Source organism: Eufriesea mexicana, unplaced genomic scaffold, assembly GCF_001483705.2.
Source record: "Eufriesea mexicana isolate 0111107269 unplaced genomic scaffold, ASM148370v2 scaffold15773, whole genome shotgun sequence".
Classification (NCBI taxonomy): Eukaryota; Metazoa; Arthropoda; class Insecta; order Hymenoptera; family Apidae; genus Eufriesea; species Eufriesea mexicana.
Window position 1 is genome coordinate 1 of NW_016923244.1, and position 22,788 is coordinate 22,788.

Consider the following 22,788-nt stretch of genomic DNA (forward strand, 5'->3'; position numbering starts at 1 on the left):
ATTTACAATTTTTTCATAGACGAAAAATGAACACAATCAAAAATAGTTTAAAAAACTACCAAATATGGGACGAGAATGGAACCACGGTCCATTACCACAGGAATATTCATCTATCGCTTTTAGGCCACGACTGCACTCGTAAAATGATGGAAATAAATCTGTAATTACGAAAGTAATGAAACTTTAATCGTAAATATCTCAAAAACTATTGAGTAGTTGCCGCTATAATGATATATTTTCTTAAACTGCATGACGATATCTACAAACCTGCAGAGTATCAACTAAATCGGTGACCCGAAGCACTTGCACTTCCTTGTTAGCTTAATTCCTCTTCATTTAAATATCATTTAAACAGATATTGCCCACTCTCTATTTTCAAATTCCAAAGGGAACAGTGAAAATTCACAAGAGATAGGACATATGTTACACTTTATGCGTAGTTCTTAGCTTGATATCGTTTCCCAAAGGAAAACGATACCAATTACCAGGTTTCACTACGTGGAGGTGGCTACGCATTGAGACCCGAGATGCGCCCTAGTGGCCCTATTGGCGCTATCTGTATCAAAGATATATAATCTAACTTGGAGCGAATTAAGTTAAAACGACTCTGCTGATACTTTATTAAATTTCGTGTTTTACGAAGGGGACTTCGCTTCGGTATACTACGATTCTATTGTCACGACACTAAGATATCTTATTTCTCATAAAGATTGGAAATGAAATATAAAACACGCGAACAAGTTAAAAATCGCAGATGGCACGAGGTACTTGTTCTCATAGTTGGTTCTTATGTTACGCGAATAGTTCATAATGTTACCACTTGTTATCATAGTGGCGCTACTTTACATTTACTGGATATTTAAATTGATATTGACGATAGGGACAATTTCTTACAACAGGATGACAACTCGTGCGTGCGGTTTCGTTATATTTCGTCGTATGCAAGGAGTAGTTGAATATCTTCTACTGCAAGTTTCTTACGGCGAATATCATTGGTCACCACCGAAAGGTTTGTAACATAATCGTACTTAAACAAATACAGAGAACAGGCGCTTCGTTATTTTACGAAATTTTACTTATAGGTCATGTCGATCCCGGTGAATCGGATATGGAAACCGCTTTACGCGAAACAAAAGAAGAAGCGGGTTTGTTACCTAATGATTTAAACATTTTTGAAAACGTGAAACAAGAATTAAATTACGAAGCCAATGGAAAGCCGAAAATTGTCATTTATTGGTTAGCAGAATTATTGAACATTGACAAAGTTATTCAATTATCGTGCGAACATCAAGCATATAAATGGCTTCCACTTGAAGAAGCTCGCTCTATAGCGAAATATCAAGATATGCAAGACACATTGAAGAAATTTAATGATTACATAACAAAAAATCTTTTATAATAATAACATTTTTACAAGTTCTTGTACTATTATTAAATTGCTATTTTTTACGTTTAAAATGATACAAGTGCTTGATGTAACATTTATTAAGCGTATTTATACCAATTATATTTGTCAATTCCTTATTTATAATTTCTTACTTTAAAATAGACCTAGGCGAAATTTATTTCAAATAATAATTTAAAAATTTAGAAAATTTATTTACTTTAAAATATATTTTGGAAATTTCTCAAAACGACCAGATCTGCTTTAGCGTATCATGATTAATATACCCCAATACTTGAATTTGATCATATATATATGTATAGAATATATGGATTATATACATATACTGCATAGAAAATTTGTTTTTATTGCTTCATAATTAAATTACAAAAATTTTGTTGCATTAAAATTCAATCGCTTTTAATTACTTGTTAAATTAATAGAATTGTATCTTTTTGACATTTCGCTTTTTACAGTTGGTATATATTTTAAAACACGTCACGTTGTCTTTCTGTAACAAAGTAACGTAACCTCACTATTTGTACCTAAATATTTGGAGATCATTTACTAACATGATTAATCCACTACAAAGGTTATATACTTTCTTGAAATATTGGTACTTTAGATATATGCTTGTTACCGAGTTGTATATGGTTGAAAAATGGGAAAGAAACTTCATCAGTATCCTTTTAAAAACATATATTTGTACAAATTAGTATTTCATTAATGAATATATAGTATGTAATTATATATATTTTAAAAACAGTAATAAATTGTCGTGTATAATAAAAAATAGATATACTATCGAAAATAACAATTATGAAAACAAAAATGCGATTCCTATATTATATATAGATATATTTCTTATTTCGCTGTTCTTTTCCTTTTTCTTGGTTAATTGCAAGATAGTACTACCAATTATACAATATGCATTACATTATTCAAAAGGAATAATGTCCTAATGGACTGAATTTACTATAAGGAAGATTAGTATAGTTTTGTGTTCATTAAAAAAAGAAAAATGTTGGACATAATAATTAATATTGGATATTAAAACCAGTAATAAATTTGTATATTATAAGCAAAATCACATTAATATGTTAATTCATTTTAATGAATTCATATAATTTAACTTGTTTGTACATGTTGGTATGATTATACATGCATCGTATTGTATAGTTGAATTTACATATTCAGTTAACAAATATTTAACTTTCTTTCAATATAACTAATAACTAGTATCCGATCCTTTTTATACTTAATATTAAAACATATTTTGTTGTATGAAAAATTAACTTATTTCAGAATGTAATATATTTGGCAGTAAAATTATGACTTTGTCAAAATTGAAAATAATTATATTCAAAACATCTTTTTTTTTTTATTTATTAACAATAAATGCCAACACAGATAGTTTTCTTAATACAACTGACATTTCATGTTAGTAATAGACAGACCAAGAGGATCAGACTTCTGAAAATGAAAAATGTAGCACAATACAAGTTTTACAATGGTATTGGATTTGAGAAATTTTTAATTATCTTTAAACGTTATTAAACATACCTTTAAATATAACTAAGTTATAATTCAAATGAATATCAATTCAATTAAATTACAAATAAATGTTAAGAACCACAATAAGAAAAATTTAATTACTAAATTATATAAAACTTATAATATGTAGTGTATTTCAAGATGATATTTTAATATATTTACACATTACAGTTCCTCTTTCCTTTTTCAATTAACATATACATCTATTTGTGATGCAAATATGAGAGATGATAGTAAAATGAAGAACGACAACTACTATGTCAATCATACTAATATATGTTTCATTTTATGTAGTATATGTATAGTTTGTTGGCTAATATTATGATTCTTCTTAAGCGCAAAGTGTCTCAAAACAATTTCAATCATCAATGTTATAATGTTATACATAAAAAAGTAGCACTTTCAAATTGACATTTATGTAGACACTTAAATTAATTAACTAAAATCATCGAGGCTCATCAAAAAAATGTAATTATAATTGCAAGTATGCGATACTTGTGTAATATAAAAATAATACCCTATTTGACATTATAATGTGAAAAAAAGTAAAGGACGGATAATACTAGAAAAAAAGGGAATATCGTTTTTTAAATTTTGTAACATTTACAAAAAATGAATAACAGTTTTTATATATATATAAAATCACTGTAATAAAGTGATAGATGGAAATCCAAAATCAATAAAGTAATGTTTGACAAACTCTATTAAATATGAATACATAAATTTATATTAAAGGTAAATATGATATGAATCTTCCATCTGGTTGTAAATCATTCTCAGTATCTAATCGCCTAACCCGTACTCTTTGCTTGTAATGATATTCCTTGAGATAACTCTTAAGCGTCTTTGGTAATTGTAACTTATTTATACCGTCATACGTCGTTCGTGTAGTAATTACCGCTCGACATAAGTGTTGTAAAGGAAAAGCAAAATTTCGGTGAAATGGTATGGTAAGCATAGGTTCAAAGAACATAGAACACGATGGATATTTGTAATGCTCAATTAAACCACATACCTGAAAAAAATACATACAACTTTTTAAGCCTCTGTTTAGCGTATTTTCCATTTTTTATTCGTAGATATAAAATCGTATTCTATACCGTTTCCGAAGCATAAACTCCCGGATCATGCGAATCAAAACTAAATTTATGATTCCACTGTTCAATTCGAGCATGTAGAGATCGTCCATATTTTCGAAAACTAACAGAGAAAATAAACTCTTCTTGAGCTGAGTCACGTAACAAGAACGTTCCTTCTTGCTTGCCCTCTAATAAACGTTCAGCTTCGTACCTATCCATTTTACCCCAATAAAAAGAGCAAGCCGTAATCGATCTAAGATCCGGCACAAGACAATGAACGTAATCAACCTACAAAAATACATTAAAATTTAACTATTTAACAATTATCAATCAATCATGACTTATATTCATATAAAAAGTAACTAGTTAGTCTACCTGTGTATGCGCTGGCCTCTCAATATTTGGAATTAACGTAAAATCGATTTGAGATAATGCTGTAAGAGCAGCAGCTTGTATACCAGCATGTGCTTGAAACAAAGCTGCTAAACTGTCTACTGTTATTCCATTTGGATGTACTTGAATTCCTGAAGGATAATTAGGCTTATAACCAGGAGGTGGTTCAATGCCCTCCTCCATTTCTCGTGCACGTTGTAACCGAGCTCTTTTGTCACAATCCTAAAATAAAATTTATTAAAATCTATTCAGAATTTTCTCTCATGAATCTCAAAAGCATAGTTAAGACATACTTCCATTGGAAATTCTTCTGGATTAAATCTTGAGAGGTCGATCACAGGACTGGGTGGAAGTGGTCCAAGTACTGGACTTTGAGGAGCAGATCTACTATTAAATATAACACCAGCTCCCATGGGGTGTTCTTCAGTTCTTCTATAACCAGTGCAGACACAATCTGAACTGTTATTTCCTTGACCAGGAATAACATCTGTGCTTTTAGAATTTTTGTTCTTAGCACAATTAAATTTTAATACCCAGCTACTTCGTTTCTTTTTTGAAGATAAAATATGTGTACACACTGGACTTTGATCCTTATTACGTTGTTTACCTAGTAACATTAAACTTCATACATTGTACTTTTGAAATTCACAAAAAATGATAATATAAATACAAAAAGATCAGAAAGATATATATATATATATATATTACCTTTTCGCTTTCCAAATGATAAAGTTTTAGAACATCTTCTTAAAGGGGGATTTATTGGACTATCTTCAGAACTACTACAACATGCTTCCTGTTGCTTAAAACATATCTCCCTAGTTATGTTTCCATTACTACATATTTGTTTTGAATCTTGAGTCTCAATTGGTTGACTATACAAAGTTTCAAATCTAGAATTATGATTATCTAGATCTATATTTAAATGATCATTATCCAAACTCCCATCTGCCTTGCATTCTTCATGAAGAATTAAACTTAAATTCAGTGCAGGTACATTTCCATTATTTTCATTAGTGTGCAAATTTCCTATATCATCCTGATTCATCATTTCCAATTGTTCTGGTTGAATAACATTAGTGCATGCTTCAGACGATTGCCTTTCACCATCCATTCTAAAAAATTCCTTGAGACTAGCGAAATGCTGTCCCATTATTAAATGGATTGACAGGCATCTTACGGCCCTCAAAAATATTCCATTTGTATTTCTCTTCTATATAAATGTTATAAATACATTTACATTATACAATAACATTGTATTATATTATATAAATTTGCCAATCAATAGAAAGTCTTGATTATCTACAACAAAGTATATTACTTCAAAATCTGCTGGAATGAAAATTGTTTTGTTTTAAAATACACAAACTAATTATTAATTCTCTGTAAACAATTATTAATCCATTTTTATGCAAAATATAATTATATACTAATTACCTAGAATGTAATTTTAAATTCTCAGTGGAAAACAATAACTTATTCCCTATAAACATACATTTCACCTATTTTAAACCTTTTATAAAATGCAATTTTATATCATACACGCACACACACACACACGCGCGCGCGCACACACACACCACACGCATACACACATTATATATTTATTTATTTATTTATTTATTTATTTATTTACCAATAACATAAAAATCCTATAACATAATATCTTCACAAAGGCTTTAAAAAAAAAAAAATTGTTCAGACGTTGATAATGAGCATTTCCTAATGGCAGCTGAAACACGTCCAAACGAGTTTTGATAAGATTTTCTCATCAATTTAGGCACATACGACGATAGATTTTTTCAACCTTCACCAAAGTAAGTATTTCACAATGTAACCAATATCATGTATTAAAAAATGACACACTTCTCTCTTGATTAATGTAGTGAAAGGAGTAAAATTGTCAAAACATCATCTAATGCATCGTCAGCCATTTTCCCTAACTGATTCTTCCTTGTGCATCATTGGTAAGATATAAACTAGATAGTATTACACTCATTGAAAGGAAAGAGTACGTTTTAAATACGCAACAAATAGAAATGTACTAATAATATTTTTAAAGGTATTCATATAAAATTCATAAACACTTTTAATCATGCAATTAGTTTTTATTAATTATATATTCAATATAAAAAATATTAATACCTATAAATAGAATAATATTATCATTATTATTTAATAACATATTAAGCAAATAAAATAACTTGTCCCTACCTTTATTGAAAAATCTGCATAACTATCATACACTTATCAACGTATGATAAATTAATAGCAGTGTTTAGAGTTCTATATGAAGATAACAAAGAAGGTGCTTTTTTAAGTAAAATAATTAAATTTAATAATGGATATTAATGAAAAATATATAGTATTAGTAACAGGATTTGGCCCATTTGGAAATCATATTATTAATGCAAGTTGGGAAGCTGTGAAGGAATTAAATAAATTATGCGCTAATTCAAAAGAAATGACGGATGTTGAAATAATCGTAAAAGAGATTCCAGTTTCGTACGAAGATGTAACTATGTATATATCCAAGCTTTGGAAAGAATATAAGCCTATAGTAAATATTAATTTCTATGAAATTATGCTTTAAGATTTTCTGAAGATATATAATTTTTTTCTCGTTTTATTTTTGGACAGCTAATTTTACATACAGGTGTGAGTTCCAAAGCACAGTGTTTAACTATAGAATGTTGTGCTCATAATAACGGCTACTTAAGACCAGATATATTTAACAAATGTCCAGATGAAAATAATATTGAATCTAAAATGTTTGAAACTAAATTAAATGTTAAGCAAATATGTAATGTAATTAATCAAAATACAGGTAAAACAAAGTGTAATGCTTGTATTTCATACAATGCAGGGAGATATTTATGTGAATATATATATTACAAATCACTACAAATTGCACCTGAAAGAACATTGTTTATTCATGTACCTGATTTTAATCAATATTCGAGTAATCAAAGTGCAAAAGGTTTATATGATATTTTAAATTATACAATTGCAGATGTAAGAAAATATAGACAATAAGATTTACAATGTAAAAATTATAACTTAACTGCATATAGTACATATTTATTTCTAATAAAAAATGAATGTCTATTTAAATTATCAAAATTATTCTTAATATAAAAATTACAATTATTTTACATAAATGTATATGTGACGTATGTCACAATTATATTGTCATTTTATCTATGATCCACCATGTTGAAACCGAGTACGTGCTGGTGGTATATTGTACCTAAGAACTTGAAATTCATGTTTTCTTATCAAAGTAGCTACATGACCCATTTGAATTGTACAATCTGGATTTAAATTTGGTGGTAATAATGTGCATTCACGTTCCAAAATACATGCCAATCCTTCTAAGAGTTCTATAAATCCCATTGATGCTGCAGCTCTACGTAACCGATTTACCTCCTATATATATATATATGTATATATATATATACATATATATAATATAATGTAATATATACATTATATATACATTGCACACACACACACACACACACACACACACATTATGAATAGAAATATTTGTACTTTTGATATTTTATTATCTTACCTTATAAAAGTTCTGGGTTTTTTCTGGTAACTTTCTTGCATGCCTTAAAATTTTCTGAATATCTGATTGTAATCCAACTTGACGAATCCAAGAAGGAGCATTTTGAGTATAACTTCTTTTTTCATTTGGTCTGACTGGAAAACTAACAGTAGCACCCTTAGCTGCATCAATAGGACCTAAATTGCTGAAATTACCTAACCATGGTACAACATCTAAACCTGGTTCCAAGACTGTTAACATTAAATTTGATTTTTTCTTTGTATCTGCCCAAGAATATATAAACCCATACCATTCACTATTTAATAAGCAAAGAGCTACCATATTTTCAACCTACAAGAAATATCCATTCATTAATTACTAGAAAATTGAAAAATTGAATTCATTGATATATTGATACCTTCAAAGCTCCATGTAATAGGACACAAAAAGATGGCACTTTTCCTTCATCTCCATTTTCATCTGTATCTGAATCTTCTTCTAAAGATATTCCTTGCATACATTGACTTTTCTCTGTAGCTAATGGTAATACTAAATGTCTAGATATAGCACTAGGACTACCAACATCTGCCACTGATATAAATCCACAAATTTCTATGGTTTTTGATATTATTAACCCAGAAACTAGTTCAAAATCTGTTTTTTTAGTATATGGCTAAAACAAAATAATATCATCCAAAACTTGAAATAAGCTATCTTTTTATACCTTATTATTTACCATAGGTGCTGGTGATAGGAGAATACGAGAACCCAAATTTCCACATTTCAAATATCCTTGAAAAGATACATAATTAGTTTCTGCTAATTTCTGGAAACATGCTGTGACTGAATGCTTTGAAAGTATTGTTTCTGGAACTAGCACTACGCTATCGCCACCAGCAAGTTCAACTAATCGTTGATAAAGTGGTAAACCAATATGTAAACCAGTATCTGATAAAGCATTGAAATTAATAAATACAATTATAGAAATTTTAGTATATAATCATATTTTAACATACCTTGCTGTGATGCAATGCATACAACACTTAATTTTCCTGGATAAGGAAAAGGTAAAGGAAATGGATTTACATCTCTTGTTACATTTAAAGAATTCAAAGAGTCACCTAAAGACATTGGTCCTACTCCAGGATTACCATCAGTGATTAATACTACTTGACATGCAGTAGTGTTGCCCCATTCTGCCATAATGACATTATTAACACCATGAAGAGCAGTTTCAATGCAGGTCTTATCACATTCTTCAATATTTTGTAATTTTGAACGTATACTATCATAATCACGAGTGAATGGACATATAACTTCATATAAAGATGAAAAGACCACCTAAAATGACAGAAAAATAGTTTTATAATTGAAATTAATGAATAAGATAAAAGATAAATAATTAAGTATTCCTGCAAAATTGCTTACTAAAGCTACAAATTCTAATTTTGAGTTCACTTGTAAATAATGTAATAATGCATTTATTCCGTATACAGCTAAGTGATGCCTTGTTATATGTTCGTTTTGATTATTTTCATTTGACCCGCTTCCTAATACTGGTCGTCTCATTGATAAAGACACATCTAATGCGATAACTGTTGGCATTTTTATATATTGTTGAACAAAAATTCGATTTCTGTTTACACCGACATAATGTTTTAATAACCAACAAAAAGTAGTGTAATAATAAGCATTTGAAAATTTGAGGTTATAGTGTTATTTACCTTTGTATAACACATTTGTGCGTAGGACGAGAGAGAGTGTGAGAGAGGGAGGGCTTTTTCAATTGATTCATCACATATATATAAATATCATAAATAATATTATAAATATTATAAATATTATAAATATTACAAATCAATGTTCTAGTACTATCTTATCTTTCCCTGTCTCGATTACAAAATACTGCTACTAAATTGTTATTTAAGATTGAAAATGATAATCAATTTCTAGCTGATGCTAATAACGATAGTTTTTGAAGATTGATTGTTCATATGTATCTTTTTCTGAACTATATGTTTAATAACACCACTATACAGCATTTATATAATTCTCTTTTCATTAAAAAAAATTATGTTTTTTTTTACGTTATATCTTATAATTAATTTATTTATTCGTATATTTAATTAATAAATTCAGCACAACTATTTTCATTTTATAGCAACTGAATAAAACATCGTATTTCATTTATAATGTATTTTGGTAAAAAAATATATTGTTTACTTTCAAGTACATTAAATATGTATTATCATAAAATATTTGATTATTTATCAGATATTTAATAACCTCGTATTTGTTAAATTAAATTTTTCTTATCATTGAATTTTAAATGTATGCGACATCAGTTGATTACGGACTACGTGATCAAAGAAATAATATGTAGTGTGACTATTTTAATGTGCTTATTACGCATATTTGTGATTATTCTAATGATCATTGTAATTTATGATATTAATTGTACTATATAAAGTAAAATACAAATTCTGATATAATTGGAAATCTAGTGGACGGAAATATTTAATATACGATGCATTTGTATTTTATTATTCGCGTAACAATTTTTGTATCTTTCATTTTATCTGCAAAATCTTGGCATTTTAGAAATAAACAAATATCTCCTGTTATCTTTAGTAATTATCTCTCATTATATTAACTAATATTTGTAATATATAACTTATGACAATAAAATTAATTTGACTATTATGCTAAAAGTTCCAGGTGATGGTGGTAGTCAAATTGAAGCAAAACTTAACAAAACAACGGTGGTACATTATTTATGTGAAAAGGTTACTACTGATTATTTTAATATCTGGTTAAACTTGGAATTACTTGTACCAGTTGTCATAGACTGTTGGGTAATTGTCATGTTATTTTATACTTTTTGTATTTCTTATAATGTATAAAAAAATTAATTATTCAATAAAAATACCATGTTATAGATTGATAATATGAAATTAATTTATGATAATGTTACAAGAACTACAAGAAATCAGGATGGTGTTGATATACGCGTACCAGGGTGGGGTGATCCATCTGTTGTTGAATATTTAGATCCAAGTAAAGCTTCCTCTGGAGATTATTTTAAAGATATTGGTAATATGCTAGTTAATGAGCTTGAATACATTAGGAATCGTTCTATACGTGGTGCACCGTATGATTTTAGAAAAGCTCCTAGTATGTATATTTATTAGCATGTATATTGTAGGTGTGATTATAGGAAATAATTATTTTATTGTTATTCAGTTAATTTTTGATTCTAGATGAAAATAGCGATTTTTTTAATAAATTAAAAGATTTAATTCAAGAAACATATTATATGAATAAGCAAGTTCCTGTAACATTATTAGCACACAGTATGGGTGGACCAATGTCACTTATATTCTTACAACATCAATCTCAGAAGTGGAAAGACAAATACATCAATTGTTTGATTACTCTTTCAGCTGTTTGGGGAGGCAGTGTGAAAGCGCTTAAAGTATTTGCAATTGGTATGAAATATAACTGATACATATACTACTATATATGAAAGTATATTTTCATAACTATTTTGCAATTATAGGAGATGACTTAGGTGCATATCTTTTACGCCAAAGTATACTCAAAGATGAACAAATAACGAGTCCTAGTTTAGGGTGGTTACTACCATCAAGATTATTTTGGAAAGACACAGAAGTATTGGTACAGTCAGAACAAAAAAACTATACATTGCGCACATTACAAGATTATCTATTGTAAGATTATATAATGTACATTAATAATAAGTTATTAGTTTACTTATATTATCAAGTGACATATAATAAATTTTGTAGAGATATAAATGTTCCAAATGGTTGGGAATTTAGGAAAGATAATGAAAAGTATCAATTAGATTTTACTCCCCCTGGAGTTGAAGTACATTGTTTATATGGAAATGGCATAGATACAGTACAAAGGTATGTTACTTTATTTCAACTTATCAATTTAATAATAATTTACATTTTTCTAAATATTTATATATAAACTGTTTCTAGATTATATTATAAGCCTGGTACATCAATAGAAGGTACTCCTCAATTAATTCCTGGCGATGGCGATGGTACTGTAAATTTAAGAAGTTTAGAAGGTTGTAAATATTGGCAGGGTAAGCAAGAACAAAAAGTTTATTCTCAAGCTTTTCCTGGTATAAATCACATGGATATTCTTAGAAATGTTAATGTTTTAAATTATATTAAAACCCTTTTAAAACTGTGATGCTATTCAAGCAATTGTGTCTTTAATATATTTATTAAACCAAACCTTTTAAAAAAGTAATAAATTGTAAATAAATGATTAATTATGATAATTTGTGACTGAAAGTTACAGTTAAAAATAATACCCATGTTTATTATATGCTTTCTGTACATATACACAATCATTAGCACTTTTTATATTAAGTAACTTTTAATGTTTTAACTAAATAATATCCCAAAATATTATCATCATTTGTCTATATCTAAACAGTTACAAAGAAACAACATTAGTTTTTACTAATATTTTATATTTCTGATATCCTTTTTAAATTTCTGTATTTATGTAACTGCCTAATATAGTTAATATACATGAATAAATTTAGAAAAAAATTACTTTTATTCTCTATAGTAGTATCTGTATAATATATTAAATTTTATCAGCACATTTTTCTAATTTTATGTGTCTCAGGTACAAATTTATTACGTATACACTATGTAATTTCTATTTACAGTATAATTTAACTTTTTTGAATTTGAACTATAACAAAGTTTTTAAAAATACAAATTGTTTACAACAATGTATATTTACTATAATAAAAACCCAATAAAAATCACGCGATAAACAAAATATAATCAAAAGTATATAAACAGGAACAAATAAAATTGTAAAGTTATATTCTTTTATTGGTAATAATTATCTTATTAGTATAGTAAGTTCATCATTGTTTGCAAATTTGAGTAAATACACACTTTCATCACAGATTGTAAAGATACAATTATAATGTAAGCAACAAATGTATCTTTTACATTTAAAAAATTTTTTTTTAATGTGATTTCAAAATATACATATTGTAGGTAATTTTTTGTCCTAAATACATGTATGCTTCATCTTGCCTGCCTTCTTCCTTTTTGCCTATTTTGAGATTTTTGTTTATGCTTTGATGTTATAAATATGTGCACAAAAAGTTCATGTCAAGTTTAAAGAACACAGCATAAAGGCAGCACAGGAATGCTCAAGATGCTCCTTATAATACATCCAGAAACAAATTCGTTTAATCGCTGATTAATAAGATTACCAACGATCCTTGATATCACATATATTTTTCAGTATTACACCATTTCATTATGTTTGTGTGCCCGATAATTTATCTTATTATTTATCAAGCTAATGGTGTATCAGTAAAATGGTACTTCGTTTTAAGGACATACAAATGAATCTATTATTTAAATAGATTAAATTCATTTAATGTCAGTTAAGACCAGATGAAGATCTTAAAAAGGCATACAATCCTACGGCCAGAATTGTTACTACTGTGATCGTTTTGTAACTTCTAATGCGATACGGTATTCTTGATGCTGATTTCATGATTCTATGTTGACGTTGTTTCTCTCTCTCTTGACGACTTGCTTCTGCTTTTGCTTTCCATTCTTGTTCTTTACATTTTCGTTTTCGATCATATTCTCTAACATCATTACTTATAGATTCAGGAGGATATTGATGGTATAAGTGTTTTGCTTCGATTAGAAGTGTTTCAAAAGGTAAATCGTCCGGCAACTATAAATAAAAATAATCCTTATCTAAACTAAACAAGATTAAATACGATTTTATTTCATTTGTATTATGAACATTATATATTACTCACAGTACATAAAACTTTATGCGTATGACCCATATCTGGTGTAGTATTAAAAATTTCTCTTGCTCTATATGCTACAATCACAGTACTTAAATAAAGAGGCATCAATGGGGGACTACCAAGAAAGTAATCAAATAATCTATGTAACAGTTTTCTATTTTCCGCATATTTGTGCGCATACCATGTTGTGTATTCAGCCAATGCAAAATGCGGAAATAATTGTACACTATAGTACAAAATAAATTCAATATGTGATTCATGTAGAAATATGATGTAAAATATATTTATTTATATACAAACTTTTCCAAGTGTTCTAATAAAGTGGGATGCACTCTCTCCAAAAGTGCAAATATATAAAATAATTCTTGATTCACTTTTTCCATTGTTTTCTCCATAAATCTTTCAAGGAATTCTAAAGAAATACTTTCAAGTATGCACAAACCTTTTTCTAAACCCATAACAAGAAGGACAGTGGCTGCTATATCGTTATATCCCTGGTAATAACTAAGTACGTATTATTTTATTTTGTATTATCAATATACATGTGTCTACAGCAAATGTTTCCACAATTATAATGAAATAAATATGTTGCATGGTATAGTAAATGTATACATAATACTAACTTCAATATAGAATGTTTATGAAGAACCCAACATATTAATTGTGTCAATTGTTCATGAAAATGATCTACCTCATGCTGCATAGCATTTTGTGAGATATGACTACCACTGCGTGCAACATCCTTTAATATTTGTTGATAGACCTCATTTGGTATATGAGTATATATAGTTTTTAGTTCAGTTACAGAAAAATTATCTTCCTCTGACAGTCGCAGTAATTTTGGCCATACAATCCTTCGTATATCATCTATAGATCATTTTTATAACTTCAAGATTTAATTACGAGGTATAAAATTATTTTCAATAAGGAACCTATAATTTTGATTCACTATTTTAACTATGTTGCTACAACATAATGATCATAATAAATCATAATAAAAATTATATAAAGATAAATTACATTATGTTATCCACATAGAGGTTCCTTGTTGATAATAATATACGATCATACTGATGAAATACCATTAACTAAACCCTCACTGCTGCAACCCAATAATTTAAGTTCTCCAAATGTCAAATTTGGATTGTTCACGCTTTCTCGAATAACACTTATCTTCATCCGTTCTCTATTCGTCAATGTCTCTGTATCACCAAAATTATATTCTAATAAATTGTTATCATTTTCAAAATTCAACACACCGTTTTGTTTACCTGACAAACTAAAATCTACGATGTCAGGTATTCGTGGTATAACATTATTATACCATGCCTTTGTAGAATCAGACATTTTTACGAGAGGTATGTCACTTTTAGAATCTAAAGCTTCCTCTTCTTTTGATATAAAGTTCGCCGTTTCAGTTACATTCCTTCGTCTAACTTTTAGGTTATGCTTTTCAGTAGAAATCGACATTTCCGTAAATGTTTCTGGGACACTAGAATCCAAAGATATTTTGTCCTCTTCCAGTTCCATGTTACTTGACATAACAAATTCATACCAAAAATTTCTCGAAACGATTCATTATACAAAAAATTTTAACTCCCAGAACTTCTGACAGAACAATGACAATCTGTCAAGAATGACACGCATTGATCACCGTCACTCACTCGTAAGAGAAGTTCCTTATCAATTAAAATTAAGCGACCGTTGACGTGGCTCATCATTTCCCTTGCTTTCGTATTACCACAGAAAAGGTATAAAATAGATATGTTACAGAATTTGGAACCTCAAAAAGCCCCTTATCATTTTAATATCATTTCTAACGTTACCGATTCAGTACAAAATAAGATTACAGCTACACACAAAATACAGACCTTATCTGTGACTACAGACATTAGAACAGACTTAACATCACAGTACAGCATATAAAACTCTATACTGCATTTGCAATTATGAGCGATTTCATAGTTACTTTTCATTTTAATTTTTACTAATAATGTAATTTTACTGTATGCTTTTATTCTATGCTAAATTGTTAATATTAGAAATGACATAAGAATAATAATGAAAACGTCGTAGTCTATAAATACAAAATGTATGATGTAAATTTAGGTTGAACGATAAGTCTATATTACATCTCGTTTATGGTATAATATAAGATTCATTCTCGTCACTCCAGCTCTGTAAAATAGTGTTCGTAGAAGTGCTGGAGAGGAATTTGTATTGTGAAATTAACAAATTCGTGTGAACGGCGATTAGTAAAATCAGAATAATGTCCAATTTTCTATACAATCTAATTTTTAAAAAATCCTCTACATTCACAGTAGTAATTTTAACAGGCGCTTTCTTCTTCGAACGAGCACTTGATATGGCGTCGGATAAAATATTCTATGCAGTTAACAAAGGAGTATGTACAGATATATATGTAAAAAATATCATGCAGTTTAAAATTATACATTGATTCTTTTTATGACAATATTATAGATTCAGCTAGTTTGATCTACTTCGTTTCCCAAATTTTTTTTATTTTTCGTTTTTGTTCACGAATTTAATAATTTATTATATGCAGATTTTACATAAAAAGAAGTATAATATTAAATATAAATTACTGTTCCTTTTCTATAAATTATATGATGTGTTAATAGCCTTGTGGAAGGTATTGCATAATAGAATAGAGTTTTTAAATAATAGGAGAAAGATAAGTCTTATAAAAATAACATTATTTATTTTTTTTGTTTCAGAGATTGTGGAAAGATATTGAACCTCAGTATTTGCAGAAGTGAAAAGTATTTATTGTATTAGATATGTATGTATCTATATACATATATATGTATGTATATATTGTGTAGGTATACTTTTATAAATGTATAAATAAAGAACAATCTATAAAATATGAATTTATATGTCAATTTTAAGTATCTAAATATTTGTTTTATTTGTTTATTATTAATACAAAAATTTTTTGTTATCAATAATTTCCGTGTACAATAAGTTTACTGTTATTACTGTGTATAAAAATGAAAGATATAGTTTCAATTTTGCGATCTGACATAACCAATTTTTAAGTAGTTGGTTCAATGAAGCGACCAAAATATAAAGTCATGTTTAAAATGGAATCAATGATCATAAAAAGAAATGGTCTATCCATTTTCATATTGTTATTCTGTGATACAAGGGGTGTATATCCAATTTCTGTAACAATATTGTTTACATTGAGAATATAGAATTGATAATTAGTCTTGCAAATTATTTATAGACAGTAAAACTGTTTATTAAATACCTGTGTCTGCTGCAGCTAATGTTCCTTCCTCATCTATTTCTATTTTTACATTTTGGATGATATTAGTTATATGTACTGAACCATTAGATATCATTTTAGTCAAATTTGTATTAAGTTCAAATATATTCTCGATACCTAACTAAAATAATTTTTATTTTAACTATAATATTTATTATTAAATATATATCCTTTGTAATTTAAAATAAATTTTTGCATAATAATACATACATGTTGTAGTATGGGTACTAAATTAAGTTTTTTCTCAATATTAAATTTCGGAAGATGAATAGTAACATCTCGTTCTTCTAAACTTGCTAAAATTGCAGATACTGGAACGGTAATTAAGTCTTCGGATAATATTCGAAGGTATGGATCTTTTTCTTTGGATCTTGGCATGAATGTTAACATTGACGTTTTACCATCCTAGAAAAGATAACAATGCACTACATTTTTTTTTTTTAACTGAGCGTTTATACATTTGTGGCATTTAACTTACCGAATATGGTATTTCTAAAACATGGGCATCAATAGACGATATATAAGCATATCGATAAATTGATTCATGTTTCATGAAATGCATATTTCGACATTTCCCACTGGGAATATAAAAACACTGTAGTTTCGTATTCGCTTTATCAAATGATTTCAACCAGTGTCCTTTGAAATAAATAACCGAAGTCAAAATGAGACGTGTATCAGGTGGAAAGTCATTTAGCAATGAAGTCGGGGAGATTACATTGCGTGTTACCCGATGAAGCCATTTGTTGATATGATGCGCTGTACTTTGCGATTCTACAAAATTTACACTTTCTATGTCTCCTTGATAAAGTGATCGTAGAATATTTTTATAATTGTCTAGCACATGTAAATTTTCGTGTACCCATAATCGTGTTGCTAAATCAACTTCTGTACCGTTTTCATTTCTCTAAAATTAAAATAATCTTGTATATTCATAAAAATCTGTCATATTCATATATAGTTTTATGGGCCTTGATACCATACTTTTAAAGATGTGAAAATACGTTGTATAAGCTCCTTTCTTCGGGACTCATTTTCCGGTAATCTTAATACTGAAGCGATTTCCGATTTCGCATCGCCATTCGTTCCTTCCATTAACATATTTAAAATTATCGTAACACTCGCAGGCGACGATATTAGATTTCCAATTTTATATTCTTTACTCAAAGTCTGTGTTAAAAATAAAATTACATTATGTTTATTTCAAATTAATGTGATGTATATTTGATATTTTGTCTTACTTGTGAAAAGTATACGTTGAAAAGATTGTTTCGATTTTCAGCATTCAAGCCTGCTTGGAAGATCGTATCTAAAAATACTTTTACGTTAATATCGTATACAACTATTCAATCTACTGTACAAATAGAAAGATAGAAGATTGTTGGCACTGGCATAAAACATCGAGAAATGGTAAGATGATATCAAGAAACAGGAGAAGATTAAGCATAACCTTTAAACATACTTAAGAAAAGAAGATCCGAGTAACAAGCATGTAACAGTCGCATTTTAGATATGTATATAGAATATACAGTATACAGTACATATAAAGAAAGAGAAAGATGTTATATTTCATTAAGCATCTTTAGTAAAAAGCCGTTTACGTTTGTGTAATATTTTAAAAAGATATTTCCATGCTACATTGTTTGCAAATAGACAGAAAAAGATTACTCTACAGAATGATAATGAAATCCCATTGCGTTTACCTGTTATATTATGTTAATTAAAATAAAGCAATTATTTTTCAATTTCATTGCTACGAAGATCGAATAGAAAAGATTAACCTGCTTCTGGTACTCCTTGATTAACGTTAGACGATAAATGTTGACTTAAGTTAATATTAACATTACTATCAGTTGTATCAAGAGGATTCATCATCTTGCCAATATAGGTAATCGTTCCTGTGGATTCATCTTCGATGTAAAATAAGAACGGACGATTAGCATGAAACGTTTCATCTCCGATTTTATTCCCAATGTCGATTTCTAAAAAATACAATGCAAGAAAGGGATAATATTGCATATATTTATATCTATAAATAAATTATAGATAGAGGATAGCAAAGGGAGAAAATTTACCAGTGGCCACATAAGCTGTAGTACCATTTTCGTTCACTTCGATTCCAGCTTTTTGCAAAACATCGGAAACTTTAAGGTGTTTCGAAGTTCGTTTAGATCGAGCTATACCTGTTAATGTTGCGGTGTCATCAAATATGTCGCGAATACCAAGCTGATTAAAACAAAAAAAATATAGCAGTAATGGAGTCAAATAAATGCAAATAAATATAATAAAAAGAAATAGATAAAGGAAACGAACAAAAGATAGTTACCTCACGCAAAATGGGTTCCAAATGGCTGGAAAATTCAAATTTAAACTTAGGGATGGAGACATCAATGGGTAAATCTTGCATCACCCATATATGTCGTATTAACATGAAAGGATTAACTTTGTTGATAACATGTTCGACTCCGTTCAATGTACGTGGTAACAGCAAGTACAATGCGAACTTGTGTCCCTAAAATAAACTAAAATAAGAAAGAGAATGAAACAAAGAATGAGGAGAGAGAGAAAATAGAGAAGAAAAAGAGAGAAAGAAAGTACGTTTCGCGTACGTCATACGGAATTCGTAGAATTTTGGCATTTAATTCTGAGGATTCGGAGTAATAAAATCGACCAAATACATGCATAAAAGGTACGTCTATAGTTTGATTATCAATTGTATAAAATTTCCCAATCTGAGTATCTTTGGGAGAAAAATATTTGCGGCGCCATAATCCTTTGAAGAAAAGGGTGTTCATGATTAACATCAAGGAATCCTTGACATTGGTATCTAAAAGGAAAAAAAAGCACTTATTTTACAAAAGCAATTAATGATTTAATTCTTATTTAACTCTTACCATCTTCTATCATTTGATCGATATTACCATCGGTAATATTGCTGACCCAATTATTAATATCTTGAACAAGTAACTGTGTGTTAGATAAATTCGCGGTAATCACATCGGTGCTGTAAAATGTTTTTATGATGGCTTCGTATCGTTGTCTGACCAAGATGTTGGAGTCTATATAAATTCGTGTACCGATGTTCAAAGTATACGCTGGCGAATTGTCCTATGAAAGCCACAAAGGAAATAATTTTTATGCATATATTTTCGTTTTTTTCTTTTTTTTTTCGATTTTAATTTTGAGGAAATCAATAATTTAAAAAATTTACTTGAAATGATCGTAAAATACTGGAAAATCTGTCTCGTGTAGCCGTTCGAGTAGCAGGTAATTGCATTGCTCCAGCAAGTTCATGTGCAGTTTCATCCTGAGCTCCTTCATATAGCAGTATCAACGCGATTTTTAAGGAGATTGGTGAGAGCAATACGTTGCCAGAATATTTTTTGCTTACGGCCTATCCATAGTACGAATAAAAAACTTTTAGATAAAAGCACAGGTATATAATTGCATATAATTAAAAGCGTATGTTTATTACTTTGAACAATAACCAGTCAAATGTGCTGAAACGTTCCCCTTGATAAGGTACAAAGTCATCGTCTTCATCGGGATTATTAATTTCAGTCTCGTTCACAGACAGGGAATTCGTTCCCTCTGATATAGTTTGTTCTATCATAAGAGTTGCAACGTATGCAATCACTAAGTAACCTGAAATTGAATAAAATCATCATGAACAATGATCATGAATTACAAATGTAACTATTAATCACGATCGAATTGGAGAAAAGCCTTGAACCAACGGTTGTAAAAATGTCAAGGTTAAGTGCATTGCCATTGATCAATATTCTCTGGTATATTGTACAGAAGAACTCGTATATTTCTTAAAATTATACGGTCACTTTTAAATCCAGTATTCATATTTTATAAGAATAAATACTTACTTAGTATTCCATTAACGTATTTCATAATTGTGCGTGTTCAGTTTACTGTAGAAGGAAGGCGTTTGATTTATACGAAATGCGATTTATTCGCAAATTAGTAGATAGCGGTTCGACGCAACGCGCTGAGCTCATCTAGCAGCATCCAATAGATATTCACAAAACTGAAAACCGGTCGGTCAACTTGTCTGTCCGTTTGTCTGTTCGTCCTTCGTACGGTCAGCCTGCTAGCCGCTCGACCAAAAATGAGCATGGTTCTTTTACATAGAAACTATAGAGTTCTGTTTCTTACCCTCGCCCTTACAAATAAAATAAATCAAATGAGCCAAATGGCCGTGTCTCACGGTCCAAATCACTTTTAATTTATGTATAGACACAAATATTGCATTGATTGATGTCTTATAGGAATCAATTTGAATAAATACAGTTAAAATGGTTCCATTACATTTTTATTTGACGAAGTAATAAACGATTGCACTTTACTCTATTTAACCAATGATCCGAATGTAATACATTTTTAAATCTTAATTACGTTCTTCTAAAGTGCTTGAACTTTTTATCCGCTGCTCAATTTCTTTCCGTTCTATATTTTCATGTTTTTCGTTCAAGATTGTTGCATATTTATCGAGAGCTTTCGAAACCAAAAGGGTAGCCGCGTTCACGGCTTCCGTAGTTACATAGGTGTGAGCCAATTCCGCTACCTGTTCTTTTACCTGTAAGTCAAAATTTAACTGAAAATCTGTGCCTTTCAGTTTAAACAGTAAATAGTAACAACCCTTTACCTGACTCTTCATAAGACCATAGCTATGGAAAGCTATTGTACAAATTGGCGTAAATATACAGACTACAGTCATAAAAGCGCCGCCTAGGAGAAGTATAAAAAAAGTCTGTAAAAGATAAGTTCCGGCTTGAATTCCATACATTAATATTTCACTAGATGGTAGCAGGCTCATCGCGATTTCAGTAGTCGAAAAAGAATCTGTATTTTTTGGCGATAGGGTCGTGGGTATATAATAACCCTCGTATTCAGTATGAACCTTATATCCGTTATTATCATAATCCCAATAAATTGGATAAAAATATCGGTTAACCGCTGCTTGATTTCCTCGCGTTAACGTCGCATAAGAAGCTTGTTGCCGATCATCAATTCGAGACGTTGCAAACGTGTATTGACTTGAGTCTTCCCGTTGATGTACCTGTTCGTTGCCAATATCTTCACCTCTAATAGGTATTACTATAGCACTACACCAACCGATCATCAAACAGATCATCAAATGATGATACATTATTGTTAATACTTGATTTTCTTGTACGTTCTTTTCTCCTTTACGATTATCGAATGACGATAATTTAATGGATACCTTTTACAGCGTGGCAAGATTATTTTCGTGACACTTTCGATGACTGAGGAAAATATTCGTAGCCCAAGCTTTATATACCTTAAAGGTCCGAAAAGGGGAGAAGATTGCAAATTGTCAATAGAGAAAGTTATTTCTTTCAAAATTTATTACCCCTAACGGTTTATTCCTGGGCAAACCTAGTTGGAAACTTCACCTTTGAAAATGATATTTTCATGTATACCTGAGACTGTGAAATGTATTACATTTATTGTTCTCATTTCCGGTTATTACCACTCTCGACCCTGTGAAAAGTCGCGATAATAATATATATCATTCATAAATACTTGCTTCATCAACTAGGAAAATTATACAAAATCCGAGTTATATTTGTTCTTTTAATATGAATAAATAATAAATTCCATACTTTCCATGCGTTACATCATGTTGAAAAAAAAAGTGATAAGATT

The 22,788-nt window shown here is 29.1% G+C and overlaps 9 protein-coding genes across 11 annotated transcripts; 4 read left to right on the plus strand and 5 right to left on the minus strand.

Annotated features, from left to right (window-relative positions):
- Positions 1-900: 900 nt before the first annotated feature.
- Apf (purine phosphoribosyltransferase family protein Apf) lies at positions 901-1,474 on the plus strand. The gene is made up of 2 exons (XM_017909183.1): positions 901-1,009; positions 1,083-1,474. Exons 1-2 carry the CDS (start codon positions 901-903, stop codon positions 1,397-1,399), a joined length of 426 nt encoding a protein of 141 aa, XP_017764672.1. The 3' UTR covers positions 1,400-1,474.
- Positions 1,475-3,662: 2,188 nt separating this feature from the next.
- Positions 3,663-5,893, minus strand: Socs36E (Suppressor of cytokine signaling at 36E). The gene is made up of 6 exons (XM_017909176.1): positions 5,848-5,893; positions 5,119-5,712; positions 4,704-5,017; positions 4,393-4,632; positions 4,039-4,305; positions 3,663-3,953 (listed from the first exon to the last, which is right to left on the minus strand). Exons 2-6 carry the CDS (start codon positions 5,561-5,563, stop codon positions 3,663-3,665), a joined length of 1,557 nt encoding a protein of 518 aa, XP_017764665.1. The 5' UTR covers positions 5,564-5,712; positions 5,848-5,893.
- Positions 5,894-6,751: 858 nt separating this feature from the next.
- On the plus strand, positions 6,752-7,446 carry LOC108554036 (pyroglutamyl-peptidase 1). The gene is made up of 3 exons (XM_017909159.1): positions 6,752-6,970; positions 7,051-7,237; positions 7,424-7,446. The coding sequence occupies exons 1-3, from the start codon at positions 6,752-6,754 to the stop codon at positions 7,444-7,446; spliced, it is 429 nt and encodes a 142-aa protein (XP_017764648.1).
- Positions 7,447-7,611: 165 nt separating this feature from the next.
- IntS14 (integrator complex subunit 14) lies at positions 7,612-9,652 on the minus strand. Its single transcript, XM_017909181.1, has 6 exons — positions 9,395-9,652; positions 8,983-9,307; positions 8,703-8,914; positions 8,385-8,639; positions 7,988-8,317; positions 7,612-7,839 (listed from the first exon to the last, which is right to left on the minus strand). The coding sequence occupies exons 1-6, from the start codon at positions 9,569-9,571 to the stop codon at positions 7,612-7,614; spliced, it is 1,527 nt and encodes a 508-aa protein (XP_017764670.1). The 5' UTR covers positions 9,572-9,652.
- An 841-nt stretch (positions 9,653-10,493) lies between these two features.
- Positions 10,494-12,196, plus strand: LOC108554055 (group XV phospholipase A2). The gene is made up of 7 exons (XM_017909182.1): positions 10,494-10,596; positions 10,679-10,821; positions 10,906-11,140; positions 11,227-11,454; positions 11,526-11,697; positions 11,776-11,898; positions 11,977-12,196. Exons 1-7 carry the CDS (start codon positions 10,494-10,496, stop codon positions 12,194-12,196), a joined length of 1,224 nt encoding a protein of 407 aa, XP_017764671.1.
- An 839-nt stretch (positions 12,197-13,035) lies between these two features.
- On the minus strand, positions 13,036-15,712 carry LOC108554051 (TBC1 domain family member 20). Of its 3 annotated transcripts, XM_017909178.1 has the most exons (6): positions 15,083-15,712; positions 14,894-15,013; positions 14,435-14,678; positions 14,112-14,315; positions 13,818-14,037; positions 13,036-13,729 (listed from the first exon to the last, which is right to left on the minus strand). In XM_017909178.1, exons 1-6 carry the CDS (start codon positions 15,351-15,353, stop codon positions 13,424-13,426), a joined length of 1,365 nt encoding a protein of 454 aa, XP_017764667.1. In that variant the 5' UTR covers positions 15,354-15,712; the 3' UTR covers positions 13,036-13,423. The 3 variants fall into 3 exon arrangements, with proteins under 3 accessions (XP_017764667.1, XP_017764668.1, XP_017764666.1); XM_017909179.1 differs by having other exon boundaries at positions 14,112-14,305; positions 14,503-14,678; positions 14,894-15,712; XM_017909177.1 differs by having other exon boundaries at positions 14,894-15,712.
- A 220-nt stretch (positions 15,713-15,932) lies between these two features.
- On the plus strand, positions 15,933-16,645 carry ox (ubiquinol-cytochrome C reductase complex subunit oxen). Its single transcript, XM_017909184.1, has 2 exons — positions 15,933-16,215; positions 16,550-16,645. Exons 1-2 carry the CDS (start codon positions 16,081-16,083, stop codon positions 16,589-16,591), a joined length of 177 nt encoding a protein of 58 aa, XP_017764673.1. The 5' UTR covers positions 15,933-16,080; the 3' UTR covers positions 16,592-16,645.
- Positions 16,646-16,792: 147 nt separating this feature from the next.
- LOC108554042 (heparin cofactor 2) lies at positions 16,793-21,274 on the minus strand. The gene is made up of 14 exons (XM_017909167.1): positions 20,985-21,274; positions 20,582-20,751; positions 20,318-20,500; positions 20,001-20,214; positions 19,716-19,933; positions 19,433-19,618; positions 19,182-19,332; positions 18,888-19,088; positions 18,348-18,415; positions 18,091-18,276; positions 17,585-18,013; positions 17,317-17,511; positions 17,089-17,227; positions 16,793-17,000 (listed from the first exon to the last, which is right to left on the minus strand). The coding sequence occupies exons 1-14, from the start codon at positions 21,007-21,009 to the stop codon at positions 16,870-16,872; spliced, it is 2,496 nt and encodes an 831-aa protein (XP_017764656.1). The 5' UTR covers positions 21,010-21,274; the 3' UTR covers positions 16,793-16,869.
- Positions 21,275-21,505: 231 nt separating this feature from the next.
- On the minus strand, positions 21,506-22,433 carry LOC108554037 (uncharacterized). Its single transcript, XM_017909160.1, has 2 exons — positions 21,764-22,433; positions 21,506-21,694 (listed from the first exon to the last, which is right to left on the minus strand). The coding sequence occupies exons 1-2, from the start codon at positions 22,265-22,267 to the stop codon at positions 21,506-21,508; spliced, it is 693 nt and encodes a 230-aa protein (XP_017764649.1). The 5' UTR covers positions 22,268-22,433.
- Between the last annotated feature and the right edge of the window lie 355 nt (positions 22,434-22,788).

Excerpts from the sequence above, each read along its gene's own strand:
- LOC108554042 (XM_017909167.1), bottom strand. The coding sequence starts at position 21,009 with ATGAAATACGTTAATGGAATACTAA. Across the intron at positions 19,619-19,715 it reads TTCTACGAATTCCGTATGAC|GGACACAAGTTCGCATTGTA; the intron begins GTACGCGAAACG and ends AGTTTATTTTAG. Across the intron at positions 17,001-17,088 it reads ATTAGCTGCAGCAGACACAG|AAATTGGATATACACCCCTT; the intron begins GTATTTAATAAA and ends ATATTGTTACAG.
- Apf (XM_017909183.1), top strand. The coding sequence starts at position 901 with ATGACAACTCGTGCGTGCGGTTTCGTTATATTTCGTCGTATGCAAGGA. Across the intron at positions 1,010-1,082 it reads TCATTGGTCACCACCGAAAG|GTCATGTCGATCCCGGTGAA; the intron begins GTTTGTAACATA and ends TTTTACTTATAG.
- Socs36E (XM_017909176.1), bottom strand. The coding sequence starts at position 5,563 with ATGGGACAGCATTTCGCTAGTCTCAAGGAATTTTTTAGAATGGATGGT. Across the intron at positions 4,633-4,703 it reads CAGAAGAATTTCCAATGGAA|GATTGTGACAAAAGAGCTCG; the intron begins GTATGTCTTAAC and ends ATTTTATTTTAG. Across the intron at positions 3,954-4,038 it reads GAGTTTATGCTTCGGAAACG|GTATGTGGTTTAATTGAGCA; the intron begins GTATAGAATACG and ends TATTTTTTTCAG.
- LOC108554051 (XM_017909177.1), bottom strand. The coding sequence starts at position 15,353 with ATGTCAAGTAACATGGAACTGGAAGAGGACAAAATATCTTTGGATTCT. Across the intron at positions 14,679-14,893 it reads CAGTGAGGGTTTAGTTAATG|ATGATATACGAAGGATTGTA; the intron begins GTATTTCATCAG and ends AATGATCTATAG. Across the intron at positions 14,316-14,434 it reads CATAAACATTCTATATTGAA|TTATTACCAGGGATATAACG; the intron begins GTTAGTATTATG and ends ATACGTACTTAG.
- LOC108554036 (XM_017909159.1), top strand. The coding sequence starts at position 6,752 with ATGGATATTAATGAAAAATATATAGTATTAGTAACAGGATTTGGCCCA. Across the intron at positions 6,971-7,050 it reads GGAAAGAATATAAGCCTATA|CTAATTTTACATACAGGTGT; the intron begins GTAAATATTAAT and ends ATTTTTGGACAG. Across the intron at positions 7,238-7,423 it reads TGTAATTAATCAAAATACAG|ATGTAAGAAAATATAGACAA; the intron begins GTAAAACAAAGT and ends ATACAATTGCAG.
- IntS14 (XM_017909181.1), bottom strand. The coding sequence starts at position 9,571 with ATGCCAACAGTTATCGCATTAGATGTGTCTTTATCAATGAGACGACCA. Across the intron at positions 9,308-9,394 it reads AATTAGAATTTGTAGCTTTA|GTGGTCTTTTCATCTTTATA; the intron begins GTAAGCAATTTT and ends CTGTCATTTTAG. Across the intron at positions 7,840-7,987 it reads AAACCCAGAACTTTTATAAG|GAGGTAAATCGGTTACGTAG; the intron begins GTAAGATAATAA and ends ATATATATATAG.
- LOC108554037 (XM_017909160.1), bottom strand. The coding sequence starts at position 22,267 with ATGTATCATCATTTGATGATCTGTTTGATGATCGGTTGGTGTAGTGCT. Across the intron at positions 21,695-21,763 it reads ATGGTCTTATGAAGAGTCAG|GTAAAAGAACAGGTAGCGGA; the intron begins GTAAAGGGTTGT and ends TTTGACTTACAG.
- LOC108554055 (XM_017909182.1), top strand. The coding sequence starts at position 10,494 with ATGCATTTGTATTTTATTATTCGCGTAACAATTTTTGTATCTTTCATT. Across the intron at positions 11,141-11,226 it reads TGATTTTAGAAAAGCTCCTA|ATGAAAATAGCGATTTTTTT; the intron begins GTATGTATATTT and ends TTTTGATTCTAG. Across the intron at positions 11,455-11,525 it reads GCTTAAAGTATTTGCAATTG|GAGATGACTTAGGTGCATAT; the intron begins GTATGAAATATA and ends TTGCAATTATAG.
- ox (XM_017909184.1), top strand. The coding sequence starts at position 16,081 with ATGTCCAATTTTCTATACAATCTAATTTTTAAAAAATCCTCTACATTC. Across the intron at positions 16,216-16,549 it reads TCTATGCAGTTAACAAAGGA|AGATTGTGGAAAGATATTGA; the intron begins GTATGTACAGAT and ends TTTTTGTTTCAG.